Genomic DNA, 21,828 nt, shown 5'->3' on the forward strand with positions numbered 1-21,828 from the left:
AAGTGCATAGTTTACGTTAGGGTTCACTCTTTGTGTTGCACGGTTCTATGGGTTTTGCCAAATGCATAATGCCATGTATCCAACTACAGTATCATATAGAATAGTTTCATTGCCCTAAAAATGTCCTCTGCTCCACCTGTTCATCCCTTGCGCTTCCCTCACCCCTGTCAACTACTGATCTTTTTCCTGTCTCTATAGTTTTGCCTTTTCCAGAATGTTATAAACTTGGAATCATACAGTATGTAGCGTTTTGACACTGGCTTCTTTCACTTAGTAATGTGTTTCAAGTTCCTCCATGTCGTTTTTTGTCTTGATAGCTCATTTCTTTTTATTGCTGAATAATGTTTTGTTATATGATGTATCACAGTTTGTTTATCCCCATTCATCTACTGAAGGATATTTTGATTGCTTACAATTTTTGGCAATTGCAAGTTTTTGTGTGGACATAAGTTTTCAACTCATTTGGGAAACTACCTAGGAGTGTGATTATGGGATCATACTCAACCCATGTTTAGCTTTGTAAGAAATTGCCAGACTGTCTTCCAAAGTGGCTATACCATTTTGCATTCCAACCAGCAGTGAATGAGAGAGTTCCTGTTACTCCACATCCCTTCCAGCATTTAGCGCTATCAGTGTTCTGGATTTTAGCCATTTTAATAGGTGTGTAGTGATATCGCATTGTTGTTTTAATTTCCAATTGCATAATAATATATGACATTGAGCATCTTTTCATGTGCTTATTTGCCATCTGTATATCTTCTTTGATGAGGTATCTGTTCAGATCTTTTGCCCAATTTTTAATTGGGTTGTTTGTTTTCTTATTGTTCTTATCATATATTATATACACATAATATTGATTATATATAGTGTTGTATAATATATATTAATATTATATTTTATGTTATTGTTATATGTTATTATTATTGCTATTTCATGTTATTGAATTTTAAGAATTCTTTGTATATTTTACTTTTCCAATTAAAATCATTGGCATCCCTCTAGCATGGAGCCCACCTGGACCACTCACTCTTCCCTGACTCTACTCAGGGACACTCACCTTGGCTCACAGCACCGCCACCAGGAAGGCCTGCCTCTAGATCCACCTGTCAGAATCCCACCTAGGTCCAATGCCCTCTCTTCCATGAGTCTTCCTTAACTCTCTCGAAGTGCCAGCTCTCTCTCCTGTCTGGAATCCCCAGCATTTAGTTTGGATTACTCATATACTTTTTCCCACTCTGCCTTGTTTATAGTTATATGAGTAGCAATTTGACCTCATTTGTCAATTAATTAGGAACAGAGTTGACCCAATAGTCATTATATTCTTTAAATTACTTATCACAACATCTTAAATATAGTCAGTACATGGATGTCTCTTGAATCATACTGATAAATAGACAGAAGATGAACACATAGGGAAGGCAAGAAAGTTGGAGAGGTAACTTTGGCCTATTACCTAATCTACGTAGGCATACAAATCAAATACAGATTTGTATTTCTGCCTGAGGTCATTCTTCAGATTATTGTATCTCCCAGGACAGGTGCATCTTCAGACAAATTTTAGAAGCCGTCATTAGTATAGATCAAATTATGAATTTTGGTTGGTATGACTTTGCTTAAAATTCTTAAAAATAATACATGCATATGTTGTTGTTGTTTTGTGAGGAAGATCAGCCCTGAGCTAACATCCGTGCTAATCCTCCTTTTTTTGCTGAGGAAGACCAGCGCTGAGCTAACATCCATTGCCTAATCCTCCTCCTTTTTTTTTTCCACAAAGCCCCCCAGTAGATAGTTGTATGTCATAGTTGCACATCCTTCTAGTTGCTGTATGTGAGACTCGGCCTCAGCATGGCCGGAGAAGCAGTGCGTCAGTTAGCGCCGGGGGTTCCGAACCCGGGCCGCCAGCAGCGGAGCGCGAGCACTCAACCACCAAGCCACGGGGCTGGCCCCCATGCATATGTTTTTTAAAAAGTCAAATAGCTTAGAAGGCTTTGTTCTACTTTTTTTCGTGCCCATCTGGCTCTTTCTGTGAAGAAAATACCTTTAAACACTTTTATATTTTGTTCTCTTCGTCGCTATGTCTTTATCTCTAAATAATTTGCAGAGGTGTTGTTTTCTTGAATTTTTTTCAACCTTAAAAATTATCTATTAGTTTCCTGCTATAATATCTATGTTTATAAAGAATATCTATAAATTCTCATTTGGAATGAAAATTTTGTTTCCTTTTTTTCTAGCCAGTACTATAACCCTTCTGGCCTCTGTTTTACGTAAGTGGAGGTAACCAGAAGAGAGAGGAGGGCAAAATTTATTTTAAACTTATTATTGCAAGAAAACTTTGTAATTTAAATGTATAGTTATATAAATTGTAGACAGGCTCTAATCCACTTTTAGAAAAACCTGTTTAGGTCTTTTTGGTATGTTTTACTTGGGTAACTACAGTTTCTGGAAATGCAGCTGAAAAGGGTGAAATATCTGTGGTTTTCTTAAAGTAGTCATTTTTAACATAGTTAAAAAGCTCCATGTGATAATTTAACAACTCTTATTTCCTTCCAGCATTCTATTCCAGAGACATAATAAAGCAATGAAAGAAATATGATGCCTGTAAAATGTCCCTTCGAGAAGGAAAAATACCAATGGAAATGTACTAATCTAGTTGATTAAAAACGTACCAAAAAGAATCTCACGTCTGCCGGTGCGCTGACCCCGCTCTTTGTTTCCTACAGAATGGATGACATATTGATTGGGGCACCTCTCTTTATGGAACGCGAATTTGAGAGCAACCCTAAAGAAGTAGGACAAGTTTACCTGTATTTGCAAGTGAGCTCTCTTGTCTTCAGAGACCCACAGGTCCTCGCAGGCACTGAGGTTTTCGGGAGATTCGGTAGTGCTGTGGCACATTTAGGAGATCTGAACCAAGATGGATACAATGGTAATTCACAAATGCATGGAAGTCGTTTATGTGTCATGATTTCTTGTAACTGTTACATGAAGGAAACAATGGACATCCTAAAGTATTCACAGTGGCTTGTGTGGTACAGTTATTATTATTGGTTTTTAATAAACCATCAAAAATCTCAGAGCAATTTAAAGTTTATATGTTTTGGCTAATATAGCTGTTACATGGAAATTTTTTCACGTTGATTTAGGGTGTCATATAATAGCTGTAAATAAAGGCAGCAATTATTTTTAAAGTTGGTATTTGGATTTAGTGACTTGAAGAGAACTAGAGAATCTTCTATATGTACAGAATCAAGACAAATAAATACATGTTGATATATTAGCAAGTATATTGCCTTTTGATTAACCCATATGGGTTATATATAGGTTATGCTGAATTTTAATTAGTCTGTAAACTTCAGCTGAAACGCATTTCAATGTTTGCAATATAAAGTAGTGTTAAATTCTTACTTTAGAATTGTGGTTCTTTAAGTTAGGAATTTATGAATGCCTTCTAAGTACAGAAAAACAGGCAAGCTTACACAAAGTTTTGCATCCATTTTCATTGGATTTTGGATTCATTGGATTCATCCATTTTAAATTAAGAATCAAGGAATAGTGGGTTTCTTGAAGTTTGGGGAAGTAATTTGTTCCAACAAAATAGCCTAGGGAGTGTTTGCATCAGATCAGTATTCATTAGTACCTTTGGCAAGTGGTATTGTACTTTTACGATTTCTTTGAAAAAACACATCTCAGCAATGTATGGTTAGTAATTTTTAAAGTACCATAAAAAAAATGCATATTAAAAGCTCATGGTTCCAGGAAAATTGAAAAAAAATACAAGTTCATTTTTAACTGATTTGCTGCTTTCAAAAACTGCTCTCTTCCTGAGCACCCAAGTGAAATAAATCATGCTAAATTATCCATGGAGTCATCTTTTCATCATATGTTTTTCTATTTGTCTTTTCTCTCAAATCCTTAATGATATTTTTAAGAGAGAAAAGAAGCAGTTTTAACAACATAAAAGGGATTCTGCCTTTATGAGCCTTAGTGTCCTTGGGTATAAAGTGGGTAAAATAGTGCCAAACTGGGGTGAAACCAGGGGACAGATGTAAACTCATTGACTTAGAAGAAGTGAAGGAAGTGCCCCTTTTCACCTACCATATGACAATATCTTTATTTTCCACAACAATCTGAGTTTTTAGATTGTTTAGCTGTTAAATGAAAGTGGATTTATGATCCTCATTATCTGGTCAAAATCACATAGTGGTCATGTGATCAAAATTCACACTTTATTCAGTCCTATCTGACTTACCTAGGAACAAAGAGAAATGAATGAATGACAAAATGAGGACAGATACTGTTGTCCACTGGAGTGGACTATTACGTTATTGTGTTTTTGGCAATCTTTTTCATGTGAAACTGAGTATTTATGTGTATTGTTTAGAACAATCCTGATGAACACCATGTGTGGAAGGTGTTTTTCATTCAGTGCTGTATTTAAGTGAGAGTCAGGCCATAGAGCTCTCTCTAGATTTCCCAGTGTCCTCAACTATAAAATGGGTCTTGCCTACCACCTGAGATGATGTAATCATTAAATGATATAATCTCTGTGAAAAAGGTTATTTCTTTTAAGAAGAAATTCTCAGGTACCCTGCCAAGGTACCTCGCCCAGTCTACCCACTGGTGATCTGAGCCAGCTCTCACTGTCACTCACTGAGTTTCCATGTAGACCATCCTCTGGCTGCTCTTTAAATGGGCCAAGCTCCCTCCACCTTTGGGCCTCGGCTCTTCCCTCTGATTTCACATGGTCGGTTCTGTCTTGTCCCTAGATTTAAGTATCAATATCAGCCTTAGAGACACCTTGACTGACCTCCTAATCTAAAGTAACAATCCAGTCACTCTCCATCACGTCAGTACTTTTAAGATGTTCTATGTAGCATTTGTTGCTTTTCATCTTTTCTTGATTATTTGTTATCCAAATTGTGTATTTTCTGCACTAGAATGTCAACTTTCTAGAAGCAGTGTCTGGTTCACTGTTGTACCCACTGCATCTGACACCTGGTAGTCACTTGATAAATATTTGTTTGATGGATAAAAGAGAAAAAATCATTTACCATTACTGTAGGACCGCAAAATTTTTACACAAAACTTAATAACCCCTTTGGATTTCACGATAATGCTCTTTGATTGTATATAATTCTATTTCTAAAACACTTCTTTATTTTAAAAATATGTTTATGTGTCTCTGTTTGCAGACATTGCCATCGGTGCGCCCTTTGCAGGCAAGGATCAAAGAGGCAAAGTACTCATTTACAACGGGAACAAGGATGGCTTAAACACCAAGGCTTCCCAAATCCTGCAAGGGGTGTGGGCCTCACAGGCTGTTCCTTCCGGATTCGGCTTTACTTTAAGAGGAGATTCAGACATTGACAAGAATGATTACCCAGGTAAGGTTTTCTTTCTTTCCCCAAGAGACAGAGTCCACTTCCTAGAAAGAGCCCATCCTCTGGAAAATGCATCATGTGCAGGCAGTTCTTTCACAAAGCCAATGGCAAAGTTAATGATGGCACAGGTTTTTTGTGTATGATTCCAGAGTGACTTTCACGAGAATTTAAAGGCAGACAAAACAAACACTCCCTTTCCTGGCAAGAGACAATATTAGAAAGGCAAGATGGCTTTAAAAAAACTGCATTGAACATAAAACTTGTCAACTGTGCAGCAAAAGTTTTTATTGGAAAACCCTCAGTAATCTGGTCTCCACTGACAAAAGCTCGCATCAGATACCTTTCTAAGCAATTTATTTTAACCCCATAATGCCCTTCTGAGCTCATAGTACCTATTAATTAATTTATGAACCTCAACATTTCTGTTGGAAAGCTCACATTTTTAGAGCATAAATGTTTTCCAGTCATATTTTGTGGTTTTCCAAAGATAGATTGAATATTTTAAAGTGAAGCAGAAAGAACTGGTTTATGATAGAGATCATAAACTATTCGTGATTACCTAATTCATACTGAGGACTCATGGAGTTCCATACAGCACAGAGAGATAATTAATGTTTTGTGCGTGCTGTATGAAAATATGGATTTGTCTTAAAGGATTGTTTCAGTAAGGAAGATTTTAGCAGAGAACATTAGACTTCTTGGTTTTATGGTTCAATTTTCACTTTTACGTTGGTTATTTTAAGATGGTTTCAATAAATCCTTAGAAATCATTAATAGTCAACTGACAGCTTTAACTATTTATTAAAACCTTGTCTCTTTCTACCACCCCTCCCCTAAGTGGATGTTTTCCACATGTAGGACTTTTATTATTTCTGGTTTGGGGCAGCATTCCAATCAACTGGCTGCCTAAATATACATCACTAATTTCAGTCCGTTGGCTTTGTCTTCCCATCTGGGATTAGGGAAAAAGAATACTGCAACATACTCTTATAAATTTGCCAGAAATCTTTCATGGCGCTAATATAGACGTTGCAGTGGACTCAAAGTGGATTTAGCATCATATCGTATAAGAATACTTCCTACCCGTGGCAATTTCAAGACTATCTAAAATTTATTTTCTTAGGTTATATTATACTAGTGTAATCAATGATGGTTAGGGTTTTTTTGGGGGGGGAGGGTCTCATACATAATATATTCTATTTTAAATAATCCAGAAATTAGGTCCTTTATGTGATTCCTTCCCAAAATATGTCAGGGTGATTAATGAAATTCAACTCCTGGGTTGCAATTTCAGATAAACAGTTAATTTAGAAAGTTATTGCTATGCATTATGCTTGCCATAGTCTTCCCTTAGTACCAAGAAACCTTACAGACAGAATGGCTGTGCCTCCACAAGGTAGAGGAAATAAGGATGTATTGATCGCATAGCCAGTCCATCAACTTCTATTGAAGTCTCCTAAATAAGGTCCAAGAAGGAGAGAAACAGGAAGCACCTTTTCTCTCAACGAATATTCCCTCCAGGGAGGAGGGGAAAAAGGATTTGAACAGGGAAAAGAAAAGCTAAAGTAAGTACAATGTTAGTAATGGGTCATCTCTTAATTATGTCTTTGCATCTCTTCTTGAGAATCAGAAAAAGGTCATTTGAAGCCATTCCCTAGTCAATCACTTTATTTACTGAGGCTGATTCAGTTTCTAGTAACTAATGATGTTAATGCACTATACCTATCTGTCTGTAAAGTAAATATTCTTTACTAAGACAGGACTGTTAATGCCACTTCATTGAATTTTTATCCCTCAAGATAGTCTTGAGGCTTTCAGAGTTTATCTGTACATCTTAGCAGACCTGGGTTCTGGTCCCAGTTCTGCCTCTCAAATGAGAATATAGATGTTTTGTGATTCGTGATCCTGTAACATATTCCCTGATCCTCATCTTCTTGCAAAAAGAATGCCACTGAAAGAAGTCTTTTTATCTTGACACGAAGTTCCCAAGGACCTATCGAGGGAAAACTTCCTTACAGGCAGGCGATGAGGTTCTGTTAACTAGTATAGCAGATTTGAAATCTGCAGGCATAATTCAGGAATTAGACATGTAACTTTCCTCATTTTTCTATAAATGAATTCCATTTAGCTCTCAAGCCTCCATTTCCATCATGGTGGAAAACGTTAACCGGCAGTCACTTCTAGATTCACAGACTTAATCTCATTTGGGTACATGTTCTTTCAGATTTAAGACTCTCTCCTTCCTGCCTCTGTGGCCACTCTCCCGAGGAGTGGAGTAGCAGGGGGTGTGCCTTCTGTCTGGGGATTGAAAAAGAGGCATCTGGCCCAAGAACGTCATCTGTTGTTATTGGCCTCTGGCTGAAGGATAGCTCAGTCTCTCATGGTCTTTGCTCAAGCTTCTGTGGTTAATTCCATGGTCTGTGTAGTGACCACTGCTCAAAAGTTCCATGTGTCCTGGATCCTCATCCTATTTTGGCCTCTTCTGGTCCACTTTCAGCAAGCAGTGCCACCAATGGGACTCAGATACTCTCAGGTTGGGTCTTCAGGTTTCTGAGATTGCCCTTAGGTTTATACAGCTAGATTATTCGTTTAACCATTGCCAATTTCCACCTAGGCACCATGTTACTCCAGCGCCTAATGGGGTTGCCGTCTTCTTGGACTTTGGCTGAGAAGTAGCAAAAGCCCTCTCTTCCCCTAAAAGGTTATTGGGTGGCATGCTTTCCAAACCCCACAGTTCATTTTATAAACTCTATGTTCTAGTCCTCGATGGTCTGTCTTAGGATTTTCCAAACCAGTCCTTTCTGGAACTTAAAAAGAAATACAATTTTCTTTTTTTTCTCTGGGATCCTGCTTTTTCAAATCAAAAGAACCCCGCCTTCAGACTGTTGTGCCTTCTGTGAGTTTCAAAATCCATTCAACAAATTGACTTCTGTCTAGGATGTATCTATCTGGTCATCCTCTATAAGCAGTGGTTCTCAATCTTGGCTGCACGTTAGAATCACCTGGGGAACTTGAAAAAATGCATATGATCAGGTCACCCTCCAGACCAATTAAGTCAGAATCTCTGGGGGTGGAACTCAAATTATGATAATGTGTTTAAGTGACCTGGGTGATTCCAGTGTACGAGCGAGCTGGGAACCAATGATCTAGAGCAAGGTTTCCCCACTTTAATGAACATGTGGATCACCTGGGCACCCTGTTCAAATGCAGATCCTGATTCAGTAGGTCATGTGGGTGAGAAAGAGTCTTCATTTCCAGCAAGTTCCCAGGTAATACCATTGCTGCTCTTCTTCAAACCACATCTTGAGTGGTGAACTCTGAAACAGTGTGCACGCCAGCCACTTCTTCAGCCTCTTAATAAAGGCTGAATGCATGGCACCTCTCAGGTATTCTGATTTACTGAGTCTGGGATGGGGTTCAGGGACTTGTGTTTTTACCCAGGACCCTACTTTGAGAAACACTGCTCTAGAGTCTTTGTGCTAGGTTCCCAGGCCTACAGTAGGCAGACGTGCAGTTTTCTCTTCTGGCAAGAACCTGTTAGCTAAGCTGTGGCATTTCATTTACTCTTTACCAGGTTGTCAAACCAACCCGAGGCCCTTTTCCTTTTCTCCAGATTGCCTCTGTGTGGTGACCGCCATTGGAACGCTCGGGCATCCCACATGCTGTGGCCTCATAGGGGAATATTAAGGAAGGCCCATTGAAAATATTTAACTGTTCATGCACTCTTCTACATTTCCTGGAAGTTACCTGTGCATTTAAAATGATACCTCACTGACTTTCATTTAAAATATATTATCGCATTTGCTGGGAATTAACATACTTTAGCCTGGCTTAAGCCATAAAAGGAGATATTTATATTAAGGCTACAGGAATATCTCAAGGGTACCTAAAGACAGGGACTCTGCCAGGTCTCTGGAAGGGCTGACTGGGATCCAAAATTGTCAGGACTTTCTTTCTCTCTCTTACTCTGGTCTCTGCTTCTCTCTCTTAATCTCTCTCTCTCTCTCTGTCTCCCTCCCTCTCTCTCTCTCTCCCTCTCTCTCTCCCTCTCTCTCTCTCTCTCTCTCTCTCTCCAGACCATATTTCTCTGGGCACATAGTACTGTTTCTACTCCACAGCTCCAGAGTTTGCATGTAGCAGTTGTACTCACTCAAAGAGACTGTCTGCAATTTATCTCAGTCCCAAGTCCTGGGGAAGGGAATCCGATAGGCTCTGAGGTGACATTTTCCAAAAAAGTACCAGTTGACTTGTGGACTGTGCAAGTATTCCAATAGGTATCCACTATGGCTCCCCTGTAAAACAAAACAAAACAAACAAAAATGGCCCTAGGAAATAAGAATTCAATAAGAAATGAAGAAAATAAAAGAAAAAAATTATTTTAGAAATGAAATAATAAATTCGATGAATAAAATCAGTTTTCAGGGGGCCAGCCCAGTGGCATAGTGGTTAAGTTCACACACTTGCTTCGGTGGCCCGGGGTTCACAGGTTTGGATCCTGGGTACAGACTTATGCACCGCTCATCAGGCCATGCTGTGGTGGCATCCCATATATAAAATAGAGGAAGATGAGCATAGATGTTAGCTCAGGGCCCAATCTTCCTCACCAAAAAAAAAAAAAAAAAGATTTCCAAATTGCTCAACAATATTTTTGTTTGTTCCTTTAGTTTCAATGTCTAAAAGAAAAATAAGTAAGAAATTCATTCAATCAAAAAATATGTATTAGCCTTTATTATGTACTAGACATTGTGCTGGGGCTGGGGGACAGTGACGAACGAGGCAGACACAGTCACTGCCTTTCCAAAGCTAACATCTGAGAGGAGAAAGACGGACAGGTAAACAATTGCAGCAAAGTGTGAGCAGCACTGTAATGGGCGAAGTAGAGCTTGCAATGGGGGCCCATGAGGAGGATGCCCATCCCCATCTACAGAAATAGGGGAAGACTCCCATATGAAGGGACCTCTAAGTTGACTTCACTTGAAGGCTGAGTAACAGATAGCCACGGAGTGGAACAAGCAGAAGGAACAGCAGATGTGAAGGCCCAGAGCTAGTAAGAACGCATGGCTACTGGAACCACTAAAAGCCGTTCTGCATCACTGGTATATAAATAGGATGTGAGGCTGGAGAGGTAAGCTGGAGCCAGATGGAGAAGCCATTCTTGGGGTTTATGCTGAGGGGAATGGGAAGGCACTCTGGAAGTGGCACTCTGGCTCTGGGGTGGAGAATGGACTGGTAGGATTCCCTATTGATGCAGGTTAGTTAGAGATGACAGTGGCCTGAACCCATATAGAGGGGTGTAGGAAAGTGGAGGGAGGCAAGAGTTTTTCGGGAGATGGGATCAACAGGACTTAGTGACTGTTGTGTGGGGAGCAGGGGTGAAGGAGAGGAAGGATTTTGAATGACTTCCGGTGTTCCGGATTTGGCAGCTAGCTGGATGGTGGTGCATACACTGAAACAGGGAATGCTGAGGAGAAGCAGAACTGTGGGACAAATGATGATTTTTAAGCATCCTGAGTCTGAGATGCCTTGGCCTATGCAGGGGCGATGCAGGGTAGCATGGGGGGTGGGTGGGTAGGATGCTCCAGGAAATGAGAGGCACAAGGCTCAGCCAGGCGCTCCAGGCACTGAGAGGTCGGGCTCTGAGGTGGTGGCGTGCTGGACGCCAGCACAAGGAGTGATTCGGATTCAGGCAGGTTTCCTCATCAGTGATTCAGGATCTGGAGTCCTTGCCCAAAGCTTTGCGAACCCGCTTGTCACCCACTCAGGGTCTTTTTCTCAATCTACCTAATGATAAGCTCAAGGAATGAAGGACATGGCGGGTGCCTTTACACTGATGGACAGATAATTCTTTTTGTATGTTGGATGTTGTGTTGGCTTTCTCTAGGATATCCTACAATATAAGAATTTGCAAGTTTATGAAATATTTAAGTCTTTAAATACAAGTCTTTTTTGGAATAGAATAATATAATATTGGAAAGAGATTCAAGTGTGGTTGCTGATGATTATGCTTGTGAATTTTAAAAGTATATTATGAGAAAAATATTGTTGGCCTTTAGGAATCTGATAATTATTTGGTCTTAATCAAAGGAATTATCTGAAGAAAATATACAAGCTCTATGGCTCCACATATAGGCACCTGCAATTCCCCCTGACATACTTCCAGAACCCGAGCTAATTCCATGATCGGGGCTGCTGCAAATGATGTACAGGTTGTGCCCAGCCACAGGACAAGTGGGGGCAGATTTGTATACCAAGGGGTTCCCTCCACTCAGGAGGGAAAGGGGTATTTTTTTTTTTTTTGGTGAGGAAGATTCGCCCAGAACTAACATCCATTGCCAATCTTCCTCTTTTTGCTTGAGGAAGATTGTTCCTGAGCCAACATCTGTGCCAATCCTCTTCTGCTTTGTATGTGGGACACCACCACAGCATGGCTTGATAAGCAGTGTGTAGGTCCGCACCGGGGATCTGAACCTGCAAACCCCGGACTGCCAAAGCAGAGGGCGCGCACTTAACCACTATGCCACTGGGCTGGCCCCAGGGGTATCTTTTTAAATGCACACACAGGCATGATGTGGGCTCTCAATGGCCCTATTCTGGGAACTCCATTCTAAATAGATGAGGAACAAAATTCCAAACCCTGTCACTTCACCTACCCAGTCACCTGCAGAATTCATGAGAAAACAAATGCAAAGCAAACAGATTTGAAATTCTGAATCAAAACGAGTCAAACTATTTGGAATTGTTATGGAATGGAACACACTTGAAAAGCCATGCTTACCAAAAGAGGTGGTTTCTGATGGAGTGAAGATGGGTTGTTTTTCCCATTCCTGAAGTGAACACTTCTCCCTCATTTTAGGTGCCCAAATGCTTAGCAGCTACATCTGATAGCACTCTTGTTACCTGCCATCCACCCATTTCTGGGCCAGCTGCTATGAAACCTACTATGATAGTGGCGGGACATGCACGTGGCCCTGTTTGTTAGATAGCAGCAAGTACTCTTTACATGTTCTTGACACAACCCATCTGACACAACCCATCTGCCTTTTACAGGAAGAAAGAGTCAGGTTGATTTTGATGTTTGATATGTATATTTGTTCCATCCCCAGACTGGCTAGAAGTCAGTTCACACAGGACCTGAAATAATCAAAAGCGCAGACATACAAAAGGTAGTTTGACTTGTATTTACTCTTTGTCACATGACCTATTCTGCAAGTTACAGATGTTCTGTATTTGAGCAGGACCAGACAGTCTTCTTGCCTTAGGGGAAAAGAATGCTAGCAAGGAGCAGACAGGAAGCCAATTAATTGCCAACATTATTGCAATTATAGCAACTGTTAACAACTAAGAATTAAGAGTCCAAAGCATTCCAGCCATTGCATAGAAAATACAGTTCATATCCATTGGAATATTCTTTTTGAATCTTTCTCATACACACATACATACCCTCACACTTACATATATGTATATATAAAAATGTGTGTATATTTTTTGTATGTACATGTATGTGCACAGCAAGAGAGTGTATAGGGTAAGACTGGATGACACTCCATTCTTTCTTTTTGGGAAATATCAAACCAATATGAAATAACCATATTAAAGTTAGCGGAGTGGCTGTGTTAAGGGGAAGAGAAATCATACTGCCCGGGTTCAGATTCCCATCCATCTGATGAGCTGTGTGACACTGGACAAGTTATTTGATTTCTTTGAGCTTCCCTTTCCTTATGTGGTATTATGGGGCTAATAATACCTACTTCACTGGGTTGCATGTGCTTGCACTTGCTAGATTGGTAGAGGATTTTTACAGAATGTTGTGAAATGGCTTAGAATAGGAAGGGAAATCCATTTGGTTAACGTGAACGGAATCAAAGCTGCTTTACTTCACAGACTTATTGGGCCACATACGATGTTGAAAAACTGCATTCTAGGATTCTGGAGATGGACAGTGTAGGTTTAAAACTCGACTCCACTGCTTTCTAGCTGGATAAGAGTGAAACAATTTCTTAACCTCTCTGAACTCCAATTTCTTTATCTATAAAATTAGACAATAACATGTTGGTATAAAGATGAAATGAGGTTGTTTATATAATATGAAATGAGATGATGCATTTAAGCTAAAAGGAGATTATATGGAAGATTGTTTAATAAATGGCAGCTCTTTAATCAAGTTTTAAGACAAGACTCTATATTTTGGAGGTATTCTTTTTCTTATGCCCACTAGTTGATATTATTTTCTTTTGCTTATTCTGTTTCCATGGTTCCCAATCTTAATTTGCAGTACTACACTTGCTTCCCCTGCCCCAGACAAATAGGAAAATGAGAATATGAATGTAGCTATTGAGACTCTGCTGGGGTGAGAACCACTCATAAAATTCCTGTTGCTGGACCCTCACTAGAAGCTTCCCCTAATATCATGAGGTTGCTGCCCTGCTATGATGTAATTCTACCACTCACCCCATCCTACCTCCACCCCTCAGTGGGAGATGAGGCATAAGGGACTTCTTCCACATCTCACTACTGTGATTTACTGGGTGCCAGGAATGAAAAATGGTCTTCCCTTTGGGCCCCTTAGCCATTTAAGGATATTTAATTTCATATAAATTAGGCCCTAACTTGGGTGATGACAATGGCAATTAAAGGAAGGAACTGAGGAAATAATGTAAATGAAAAATAGACAAGACTTGGTAATGACTGGCTGTGATGGAAGGTAGAGGAGGTGGGGGTGAGTGAGGAAGAGGTGGTGTTAAAGATGACTCTGGAATTTTGACCTATTGTACCCAAGAAAAGTGTGGTATAATGGACAGACATTTCGTTATAGAAATATAGAGATTCTACTATAGAAATAATGTTTGGAATAATTTTCCTAACATCTAGTTTAACCACTCAGTAATGTTTTAGACTTCTTACAATAAATATTGTCATCAGCACACATATATAAATAGGAGTCATAAATATTTTCCTTTCTGGCACCAAAATTCTTTTTCCTACTCAAAATACAGATGTGTTCAGGTTTCTATATTGGTGCTCATTGGAAAACTAGGGTTGACTAGAGGAGTATCTTGTATACATTAATTGAGTGAAAGCATTTCAGAGAAGAAACAGCTGTGATAGTCAAGAATCCCTAAAATTCAGTGATCTCGTCTAATCCCATTAAACATGATTGTATAACAAGGACATCTGCTAAATGCATAGCCCAGACGTTGAAGGGTGGCGGAGGGGAAGTGCAGGTTTTGTTGAGGAGCAAAAATCTTACAGGCTATAAAAACTGGAGAAAAACATGGCTGAATGCCAAGACTATCATTGTCTCGTTCAGGCCCCTAATATACGATGATTATATCACGAAGCCATCTCAGACAATTATACCCAATGAAATAAAATGACCCATCATCTCTTTTAATGAGTATTCTGTGTGTGTGTGTGTGTATGTGTGTGTGAGCAAAAACGAGCAAAAGAAAACCTACACATGAGAAGAAATAAAAGGGTGGTTTTAACCAAAGGGAATAATGCATTTTAATCAAACCTTGGGCTCCTCGAAATAGATTTGAAGTTTAGTTGAACTAAGTTCAACTCTTATAGTCAAAGTTTATTTTTACTTCTCAAACTGCTACTCGAGTTTTTATGAAAAGCAAAACGCTATGTTCTTATTGAACAAGATTTTCATAATTTCATTGTAAACACATTAGAAATTAGAATATACATTTCTTGTAAAAATATCTTATGAATTTAGATTAAATTGAATTAATCACGTCAACTGAAAGAGTTCTCGGACTTGAATCCCACAGTGACATAAAGTAAATGAAAAAATAAGTGGAGAGAGGAAAGACTTCAATTCTAGAACCCATCCTCCCAAGACAATGTGACTTGAGTAATTCAACCTCTCTGGGCCTTACTTTCCTCATCTGAAAGTGGTGTGGATATATGGAATGTTTCTCCAAGGGTCTTTTAAATTCTGAACTTCTCTGATTCTGTAATCCAAGATCTAGACTTACCGCCTCCCAGATTTCTCTGTAATATTGACTAAATTATTAAGGCTCTATCTCTGAAAAAAAAAAAATAGTGAAAGTATACAAGACTTGTTTCTTAATTTTTTCTTGAAAATAATTTCAGACTGACAGAAAAGTTGCAAAAATAGTACAGAGAGTCCGATGAGCCTTCACCCTGCTTCCCCTAATATTAACATCTTATATAACCATCGTACAATTAGCTATTCACTAATCTATAGACCTAGTAGAAATTCTAATCGAATTTCGCCATTTGTCCCACTAGTGTTCTTTTTCTAGTCCAACACCCAATCCAGGATCCCACATTGCATTTGGTTGTCATGTCTCCTAGTCTCCTCCAATCTGTGACAGCCCCTGGATCTTGCTTTGCTGTCATGACTTTGACACTTTTGAAGAGTACTGGCTAGACATTTTGAAGAATGTCCCTGCACTTAGATCTGTCTGATGTTTGCTCATGATTAGATGGAGGTTATGTATTTTTGGCAAGAATACCACACAGGTGATGCTGGGCCCTTCTCAGTGCATCGTAGCAGGAGGTCCATGATGCCTATTGTCTTTCTGCATATTGATCACTTGCTTGTGGTGATATTGACCAGGTTTCCCACTGTAAAGCTACTATTTTTCCCCTTTTATAATAAGTGTCTTTGGAGAGTTACTATGAGACTATGCAAATATCCTGTTTCTCATCATACTTTTGCCCACTAATCTTAGCATCCACTGATGATTCTCATCTATAACAATTATTACTGCCTAATTGCTATTTTCTATTTTCATCTTTCTTTCTATATTTATTAATTGCAATTCTAATGTAAGAAAAACATGTCTCTTCTACCTATTTATTTATTTACTCAATTTTTTTATATCTGTATGGATTTGTGCATATCTATTTTATTTTATGGGCTATCATCCATTACATATTTATTTATTTTTGTTGGTTAAATTTTCCCATATTTGGCCCTTAGGAACACCTTCCAGTTGGTTCCTATGTTCTTTTAATATTCCCCATCCTTTTATGAGCATTTCGTTACTTTCTGTTACCACCACAAGATACTCCAGGCTCATCTTGTATTTTTCCCTGCCCCATCCCTGGAATCAACCGTTCTTCAAAGAGCTGAAGTTCCCTTTATTGAAGAATGGTATTTAGAAACTACCATCTGGATAATAGGCATTCTCATGGCTGCAAGTATCAAGATAAGACTTGTAATGCACAAAATTCTACAGATTGCTGTGTTCCCATATATTATAGCTACATTCCAAACCATCAAGATTACTTGAAATTAACAAATTAAATTTTTTTCAAACCATATTTTGTATGTCAATATTTTTGCATTTTAGTTGTCAACAACAGGTATTTGGGCAACGTTAATATTATTCAGCTAATGCTGAGAGCAGCTACCAATTTTCTTCACTTTTAAAGATGATGATAGAATATTCATTGGTTATGTGATATTCAAGAGATTGTGCTTTTGGAAATACAATTTATTCAACAAATACTTATTGAGTCCTTTCATGTACCTGACACTATTCTAGATTTTGAGGATACAACACTGAATTAAATAAAGATCCTGCTCTCATGGGCCTGAATTCAAATTCTAGCTGTAACACTGGCCGACTGTGTGAGCTTGACACATTACTCAACCTCTCAGGCCTCAGTCCTCATTGGTAAAATGGGTATAACAGCATCTAATAACAGTTCCCCCTTTAAAGGAGTGTTTTGGATGTTAAGTTAGATAATATGTATAAAGCAGTTAGCACTGTGAATAGCACCTAATAGCAGTCACCAAATATTAGTTATAAATGACATGTTGATACTATTTTGACATAATCCATATCCTTAAGAAACAGTGCAATCATAGAAATAAGGCATCCAACAATCAACTGTAGTACAAGGCAGCACATGAGAAGAGTTCTGAGAAGGTTATTAAAAAAATAATGAGTGAGCTAAAAAGAGAAAGTACTTCTGCTAAGGTGATCTAAAAAAGCTTCATGGGAGAAGTAATGGTTAAGTAGGATCTTAAGATAGAGGTATGATTATAAGTGGTTATATGGAGAAGGCATTCCAGAAGAGGAACACAGCATCGGCAAAGACTCAGACATAAGGAAAGGCAATTTTGGAAGTGATTTGGTCTGAATTGATGGGAGCATAAATGGAGTCAACAAGAGGTAGATTTGGGACAGATAATAAAGGGCTTTGAATAACATTAAATAATTGATACTTTATTAGGAAAATAATGGAAAAATGTTGTATATTTCAAAATGACACTTTAAGTACTTCAGTCTTGAGCAATGAGCAGAATGAGTCATAATAAAGAAGAAACTTGAAGTCAAAAGCCATTGAATTATCCCAGGTAAGGCCGGTGCATGGAACCAGGTGAGAGCAGCACTCAGGCCAGTGCAGCCTGGAGGTGTGTGGGGATAAACAGCCTCGGGGCCGCCTTCAGCTCCTGCTGAGGGATGAGACCTGGAGGATAAGTATCCAGCCTCCCATCCTTCAGGCAGACAGTTTGGGAGCCATTCTGCCCACTTCTCAAGAGATCCCACTGTCTATACCTTCAGCCTTGAAATGTACCTTTATATTCAGAGATGTGATAAATGTTTAACAACCAGATCTCCGGGGGAAAAAGCCCAATCTGTAGCATTTACCAGTTTCCATGGTGTAAATATTCCCACCTTGGTTGACTTCAAGCTACAGTTGACTTTTATGTGATAAGAGTTACACGATTGCTGTAGGTACAGTTGAGATGAACCTGACATATCTACCTGCTACTGCCCAGCCATTCATAAATACACTGACCTTCTGTTTTTGTGATAGCATTCCAATGGGAAATCTGCATATGTGATTTTCTATTTCGATTCAGAAATTCACAGATCCAGGTTGACAATGACTGTTGTCTATACTCACAACTGCATTTATGAAAGAACAAAACAAAGAATAGCAACAGTCATTTTCAAGTCCAATAACATAATATGTTGACCTTTTATTCCATCCTTAAATTAAGACATCAAAGTTTGGATTCTATCATGTCTCTAAAACAGATATTTCTATTTTGTTTATTCTGGTGTGAAGATCAGTGAGAACCTTCATCTGCTTCGTTTCTGGCTCATCTTTGAAGAGTCAGCCAATATTGAAAAATTGTGTCTTATATCCAAAGCTGGTTATCAGTGATTTTAAAAATTAGATTAGAACTCCATTACACACCTGAACTGCATCCCTCCACACACTTGAACTAGCTTCTAAGATAAAACTTTTCACAAATAAGATTAAATCTTTCATAAATAATTAACCCTAGAGTTTGTCCTAGACAGATTCAAATTATATCCTACTTGTAGGAAGTAAATATAAGTCACCAGATAAAAGAAATGTAACCATATGGCTATTACCTTTATATGTTACATATCACCTGCCAGTTTAAGTTTTTTGTAAAACAGACTTTATTTTTTAAAGCATTTTTAGGTTCAAAGCAAAATTGAGCAGAAAGTACAGAGAGATCCCGTATACTTCCCGCCCCCAACACATGCAAAGCCTCCCCCATTATCAGCATCCCTCATGAGAGTGGTACCTTTATTACAGTCGACAAACTTAGATTGACACATCATAATCACCCAAAGTCCATAGTTTACATTAGGGTTCACTCTTGGTGTTGTACATTCTGTGGGTTTGGACAAATGTATAATGACACATATTCATCATTATAGTATCAGAGTAGTTTCACTGCCCCAAAAATCCTCTGTGCTCCGCCTATTCATCCCTCCCTCTCCCATAACACCTGGCAGCCACTGATCTTTTTACTGTCTCCATAGTTTTGCCTTTTCCAGAACGTCATATAGTTGGAATCATACAGAATGTACCTTTTCAGACTGGCTTCTTTCACTTGGTAGTATGCAGTTGAGTTTCCTCCATGTTTTTTCATGGCTTGATAGCTCAGTTCTTTTTGGTGCTGAATAATATTCCATTGTCTGGATATACCACAGTTTATTTATCATTCACCTACTGAAGGGCATCTTGGTTGCTTTCAAGTTTGGGCAATTATGAATAAGACTGCTACAAACATTTGTGTGCAGGTTTTTGGTGTGGACATACATTTTCGACGCCTTTGGGTTAATACCAAGGAGTGAGATTCCTGGATTGTATGGCAAGAATATGTTTAGTTTTGTAAGAAACCACCAAACTGTCTTCCAAAGCGGCTGTACCATTTGCGTTCCCACAAGCAGTGAATGAGAGGTCCTGTTGCTTAACAACATCGGCAGCATTTGGTATTGTCAGCGTTTTGGATTTGGGCTACCCTATTAGGTGTGTGGTGTTAGCTCATTGTTGTTTTAATTTACATTTCCCTGTTGACATATAATTTGGAGCATCTTTTCATGTGCTTATTTGCCATCAACATATCTTCTTCAGTGAGGTGTCTGTTAAGGTCTTTGGTTCATCTTCTTAGTGGGGTTATTTGTTTTCTTATTATTGAGTTTTAAGAGTTTTTTGTGTATTTTGGATAATATCCTTTATCAGATGTGCCTTTTGCAAATATTTTTCCTAGTCTCTGGCTTGTCTTCCCATTTTCCTGACATTGTCCTTCACAGAGCAGAAGTTTTTAATTTTAAAGAAGTCAGCTTATCAATTATTTCTTTCATGGATCGTGCCTTTGGTGTTGTATCTAAAAAGTCATTGCCATACCCAAGATCATCCAGGTTTTCTCCTATGTTGTATTCTAAGAGAATTTATAGTTCTGTGTTTTATATTTATGTCTGTGATCCAGTTAATTTTTGTGAAGAGTATAAGGTCTATATCTAGGTTTATTTTTTTGCATGTGGATTTTCAGTTGTTCCAGCACTTTTGTTAAAAAGACTACCTTTGTTCCATTGTATTGCCTTTGCTCCTGTGTCAAAGATCAGTTGACTATATTGCTACATGTATTTTAACACTCTGTTGTTAGGCACATATGTGTTACGGATCATGTCTTCTTGGAGAATTTACCCCTTTATCATTATGTAATGCCCGTCTTGATCCCTGATAACTCTCCTTCCTCTGCAGTCTGCTCTGTCTGAAATTAACATAGCTACTCCTGCTTTCTTTTGATTAGTCTTAGCATGTATATCTTTCTCCATCCATTTGCTTTTAATCTCTATGTGGCATTATATTTAAAGTGGGTTTCTTGTAGATAACGTACAGTTGGGTATTTTTTTATCTAGTCTGACAATCTCTATCTTTTAATTGGTATAATTAGACCACTGACATTCAAAGTGATTATTGATATAATTAGATTAAGATCTACCATGTGTGTTACTATTTTCTCCTTGTTGCTCTTGTTCTTTGTTCCTATTTTTGTCTTCCACTCTTTTTCTGCCTTTTGAGGTTTTAATTGAGCATTTATATGATTCCGTTTTATCTCCTTTCTTAGCAAATCAGTTATACTTCTCTTTTTACTTTTTTTTAGTGATTGCCCTAGAGTTTGCAATATACATTTACATTTACAACTAATCCGAGTCCATTTCAAATCTCATTATACCACATCACAGGTAGTGAGAGTATCTTATAATAACAAAATAATTTTAATTCCTCCCTCCTGTCCCTTATATCATTGCTGTCATTCATTTTATTTATACATAGTATATATGTATATACATCATATATATGTATAATTATATATATAATTACATTAATATCTAACATTAATATATAAATTATATATAAATATACATAAGCATACATAGTTGAATATAGTGTTGCTATTATTATTTTGAACTGTTACGTGTTAGATTGGTAGATCTGAGTTTCTGACCTATATCGTTTTCCTCCTCTCTAAAGAACTTCTTTCTACATTTCTTGCAAGGCAGGCTTATTGTCAATAAATTCCTTCAATTTTTGTTTGTCTGAGAAAGTCTTTGTTTCTCCTTCAATTTTGAAGGATAATTTTGCAGAGTAAAGAATTCTAGGTTGGTGGTTTTTTCTCTCAACACTTTAAATATTTCACTCCACTCTCTTCTTGCTTGCATGGTTTCTGGGGAGAAGTCAGATGTAATTCTTATCCTTGCTCCTCTATGGGTAAGGTGTTTTTTGCCTCTTGCTTCTTTCAGGATTTCTTCTTTACCTTTGATTTTCTGTAGTTTGAAAGTGATATGTCTAGGTGTAGTTTTTTTGGCATATATCCTGCTTGCTGTTCTCTGAGCTTCCTGGAATTGTGGTTTGGTGTGTGACATAAATTTGGAGAAAGTCTTCATGATTATTTTTTAGATATTTCTTTTTCTTCTCTCTCTTTCTTCCTCTTCTGGTATTACTGTTACACCTTTTGTAGTTGTCTCACAATTCTTGGATGTTCTGTTCTGGTTTTTTTTTTTTTCAGTCTTTTTTCTCTTTGCTTGTCAGTTTTAGAGGTTTCTGTTGAGATATTCTCAAGCTCAGAGATTCTTTCCTCAGTCTTGTTCAGTCTATTCATAAGCCCATCAAAGGCATTCTTCAT

General features: G+C 38.2%; 1 protein-coding gene across 2 annotated transcripts in view; it reads left to right on the top strand.

Annotated features, from left to right (window-relative positions):
* Positions 1-21,828, top strand: part of ITGA8 (integrin subunit alpha 8) — a 163,284-nt gene that overhangs the window by 58,548 nt on the left and 82,908 nt on the right. For both annotated transcript variants that reach the window (XM_087420790.1, XM_004425338.3), the window contains exons 12-13: positions 2,721-2,926; positions 5,193-5,384. In XM_087420790.1, the coding sequence (XP_087276916.1) occupies positions 2,721-2,926; positions 5,193-5,384 (398 nt within the window). The remainder of the gene's footprint in view (positions 1-2,720; positions 2,927-5,192; positions 5,385-21,828) is intronic.

This window comes from Ceratotherium simum, chromosome 32 (assembly GCF_057802395.1).
Source record: "Ceratotherium simum simum isolate JZ-2026a chromosome 32, ASM5780239v1, whole genome shotgun sequence".
Classification (NCBI taxonomy): domain Eukaryota; kingdom Metazoa; phylum Chordata; class Mammalia; order Perissodactyla; family Rhinocerotidae; genus Ceratotherium; species Ceratotherium simum.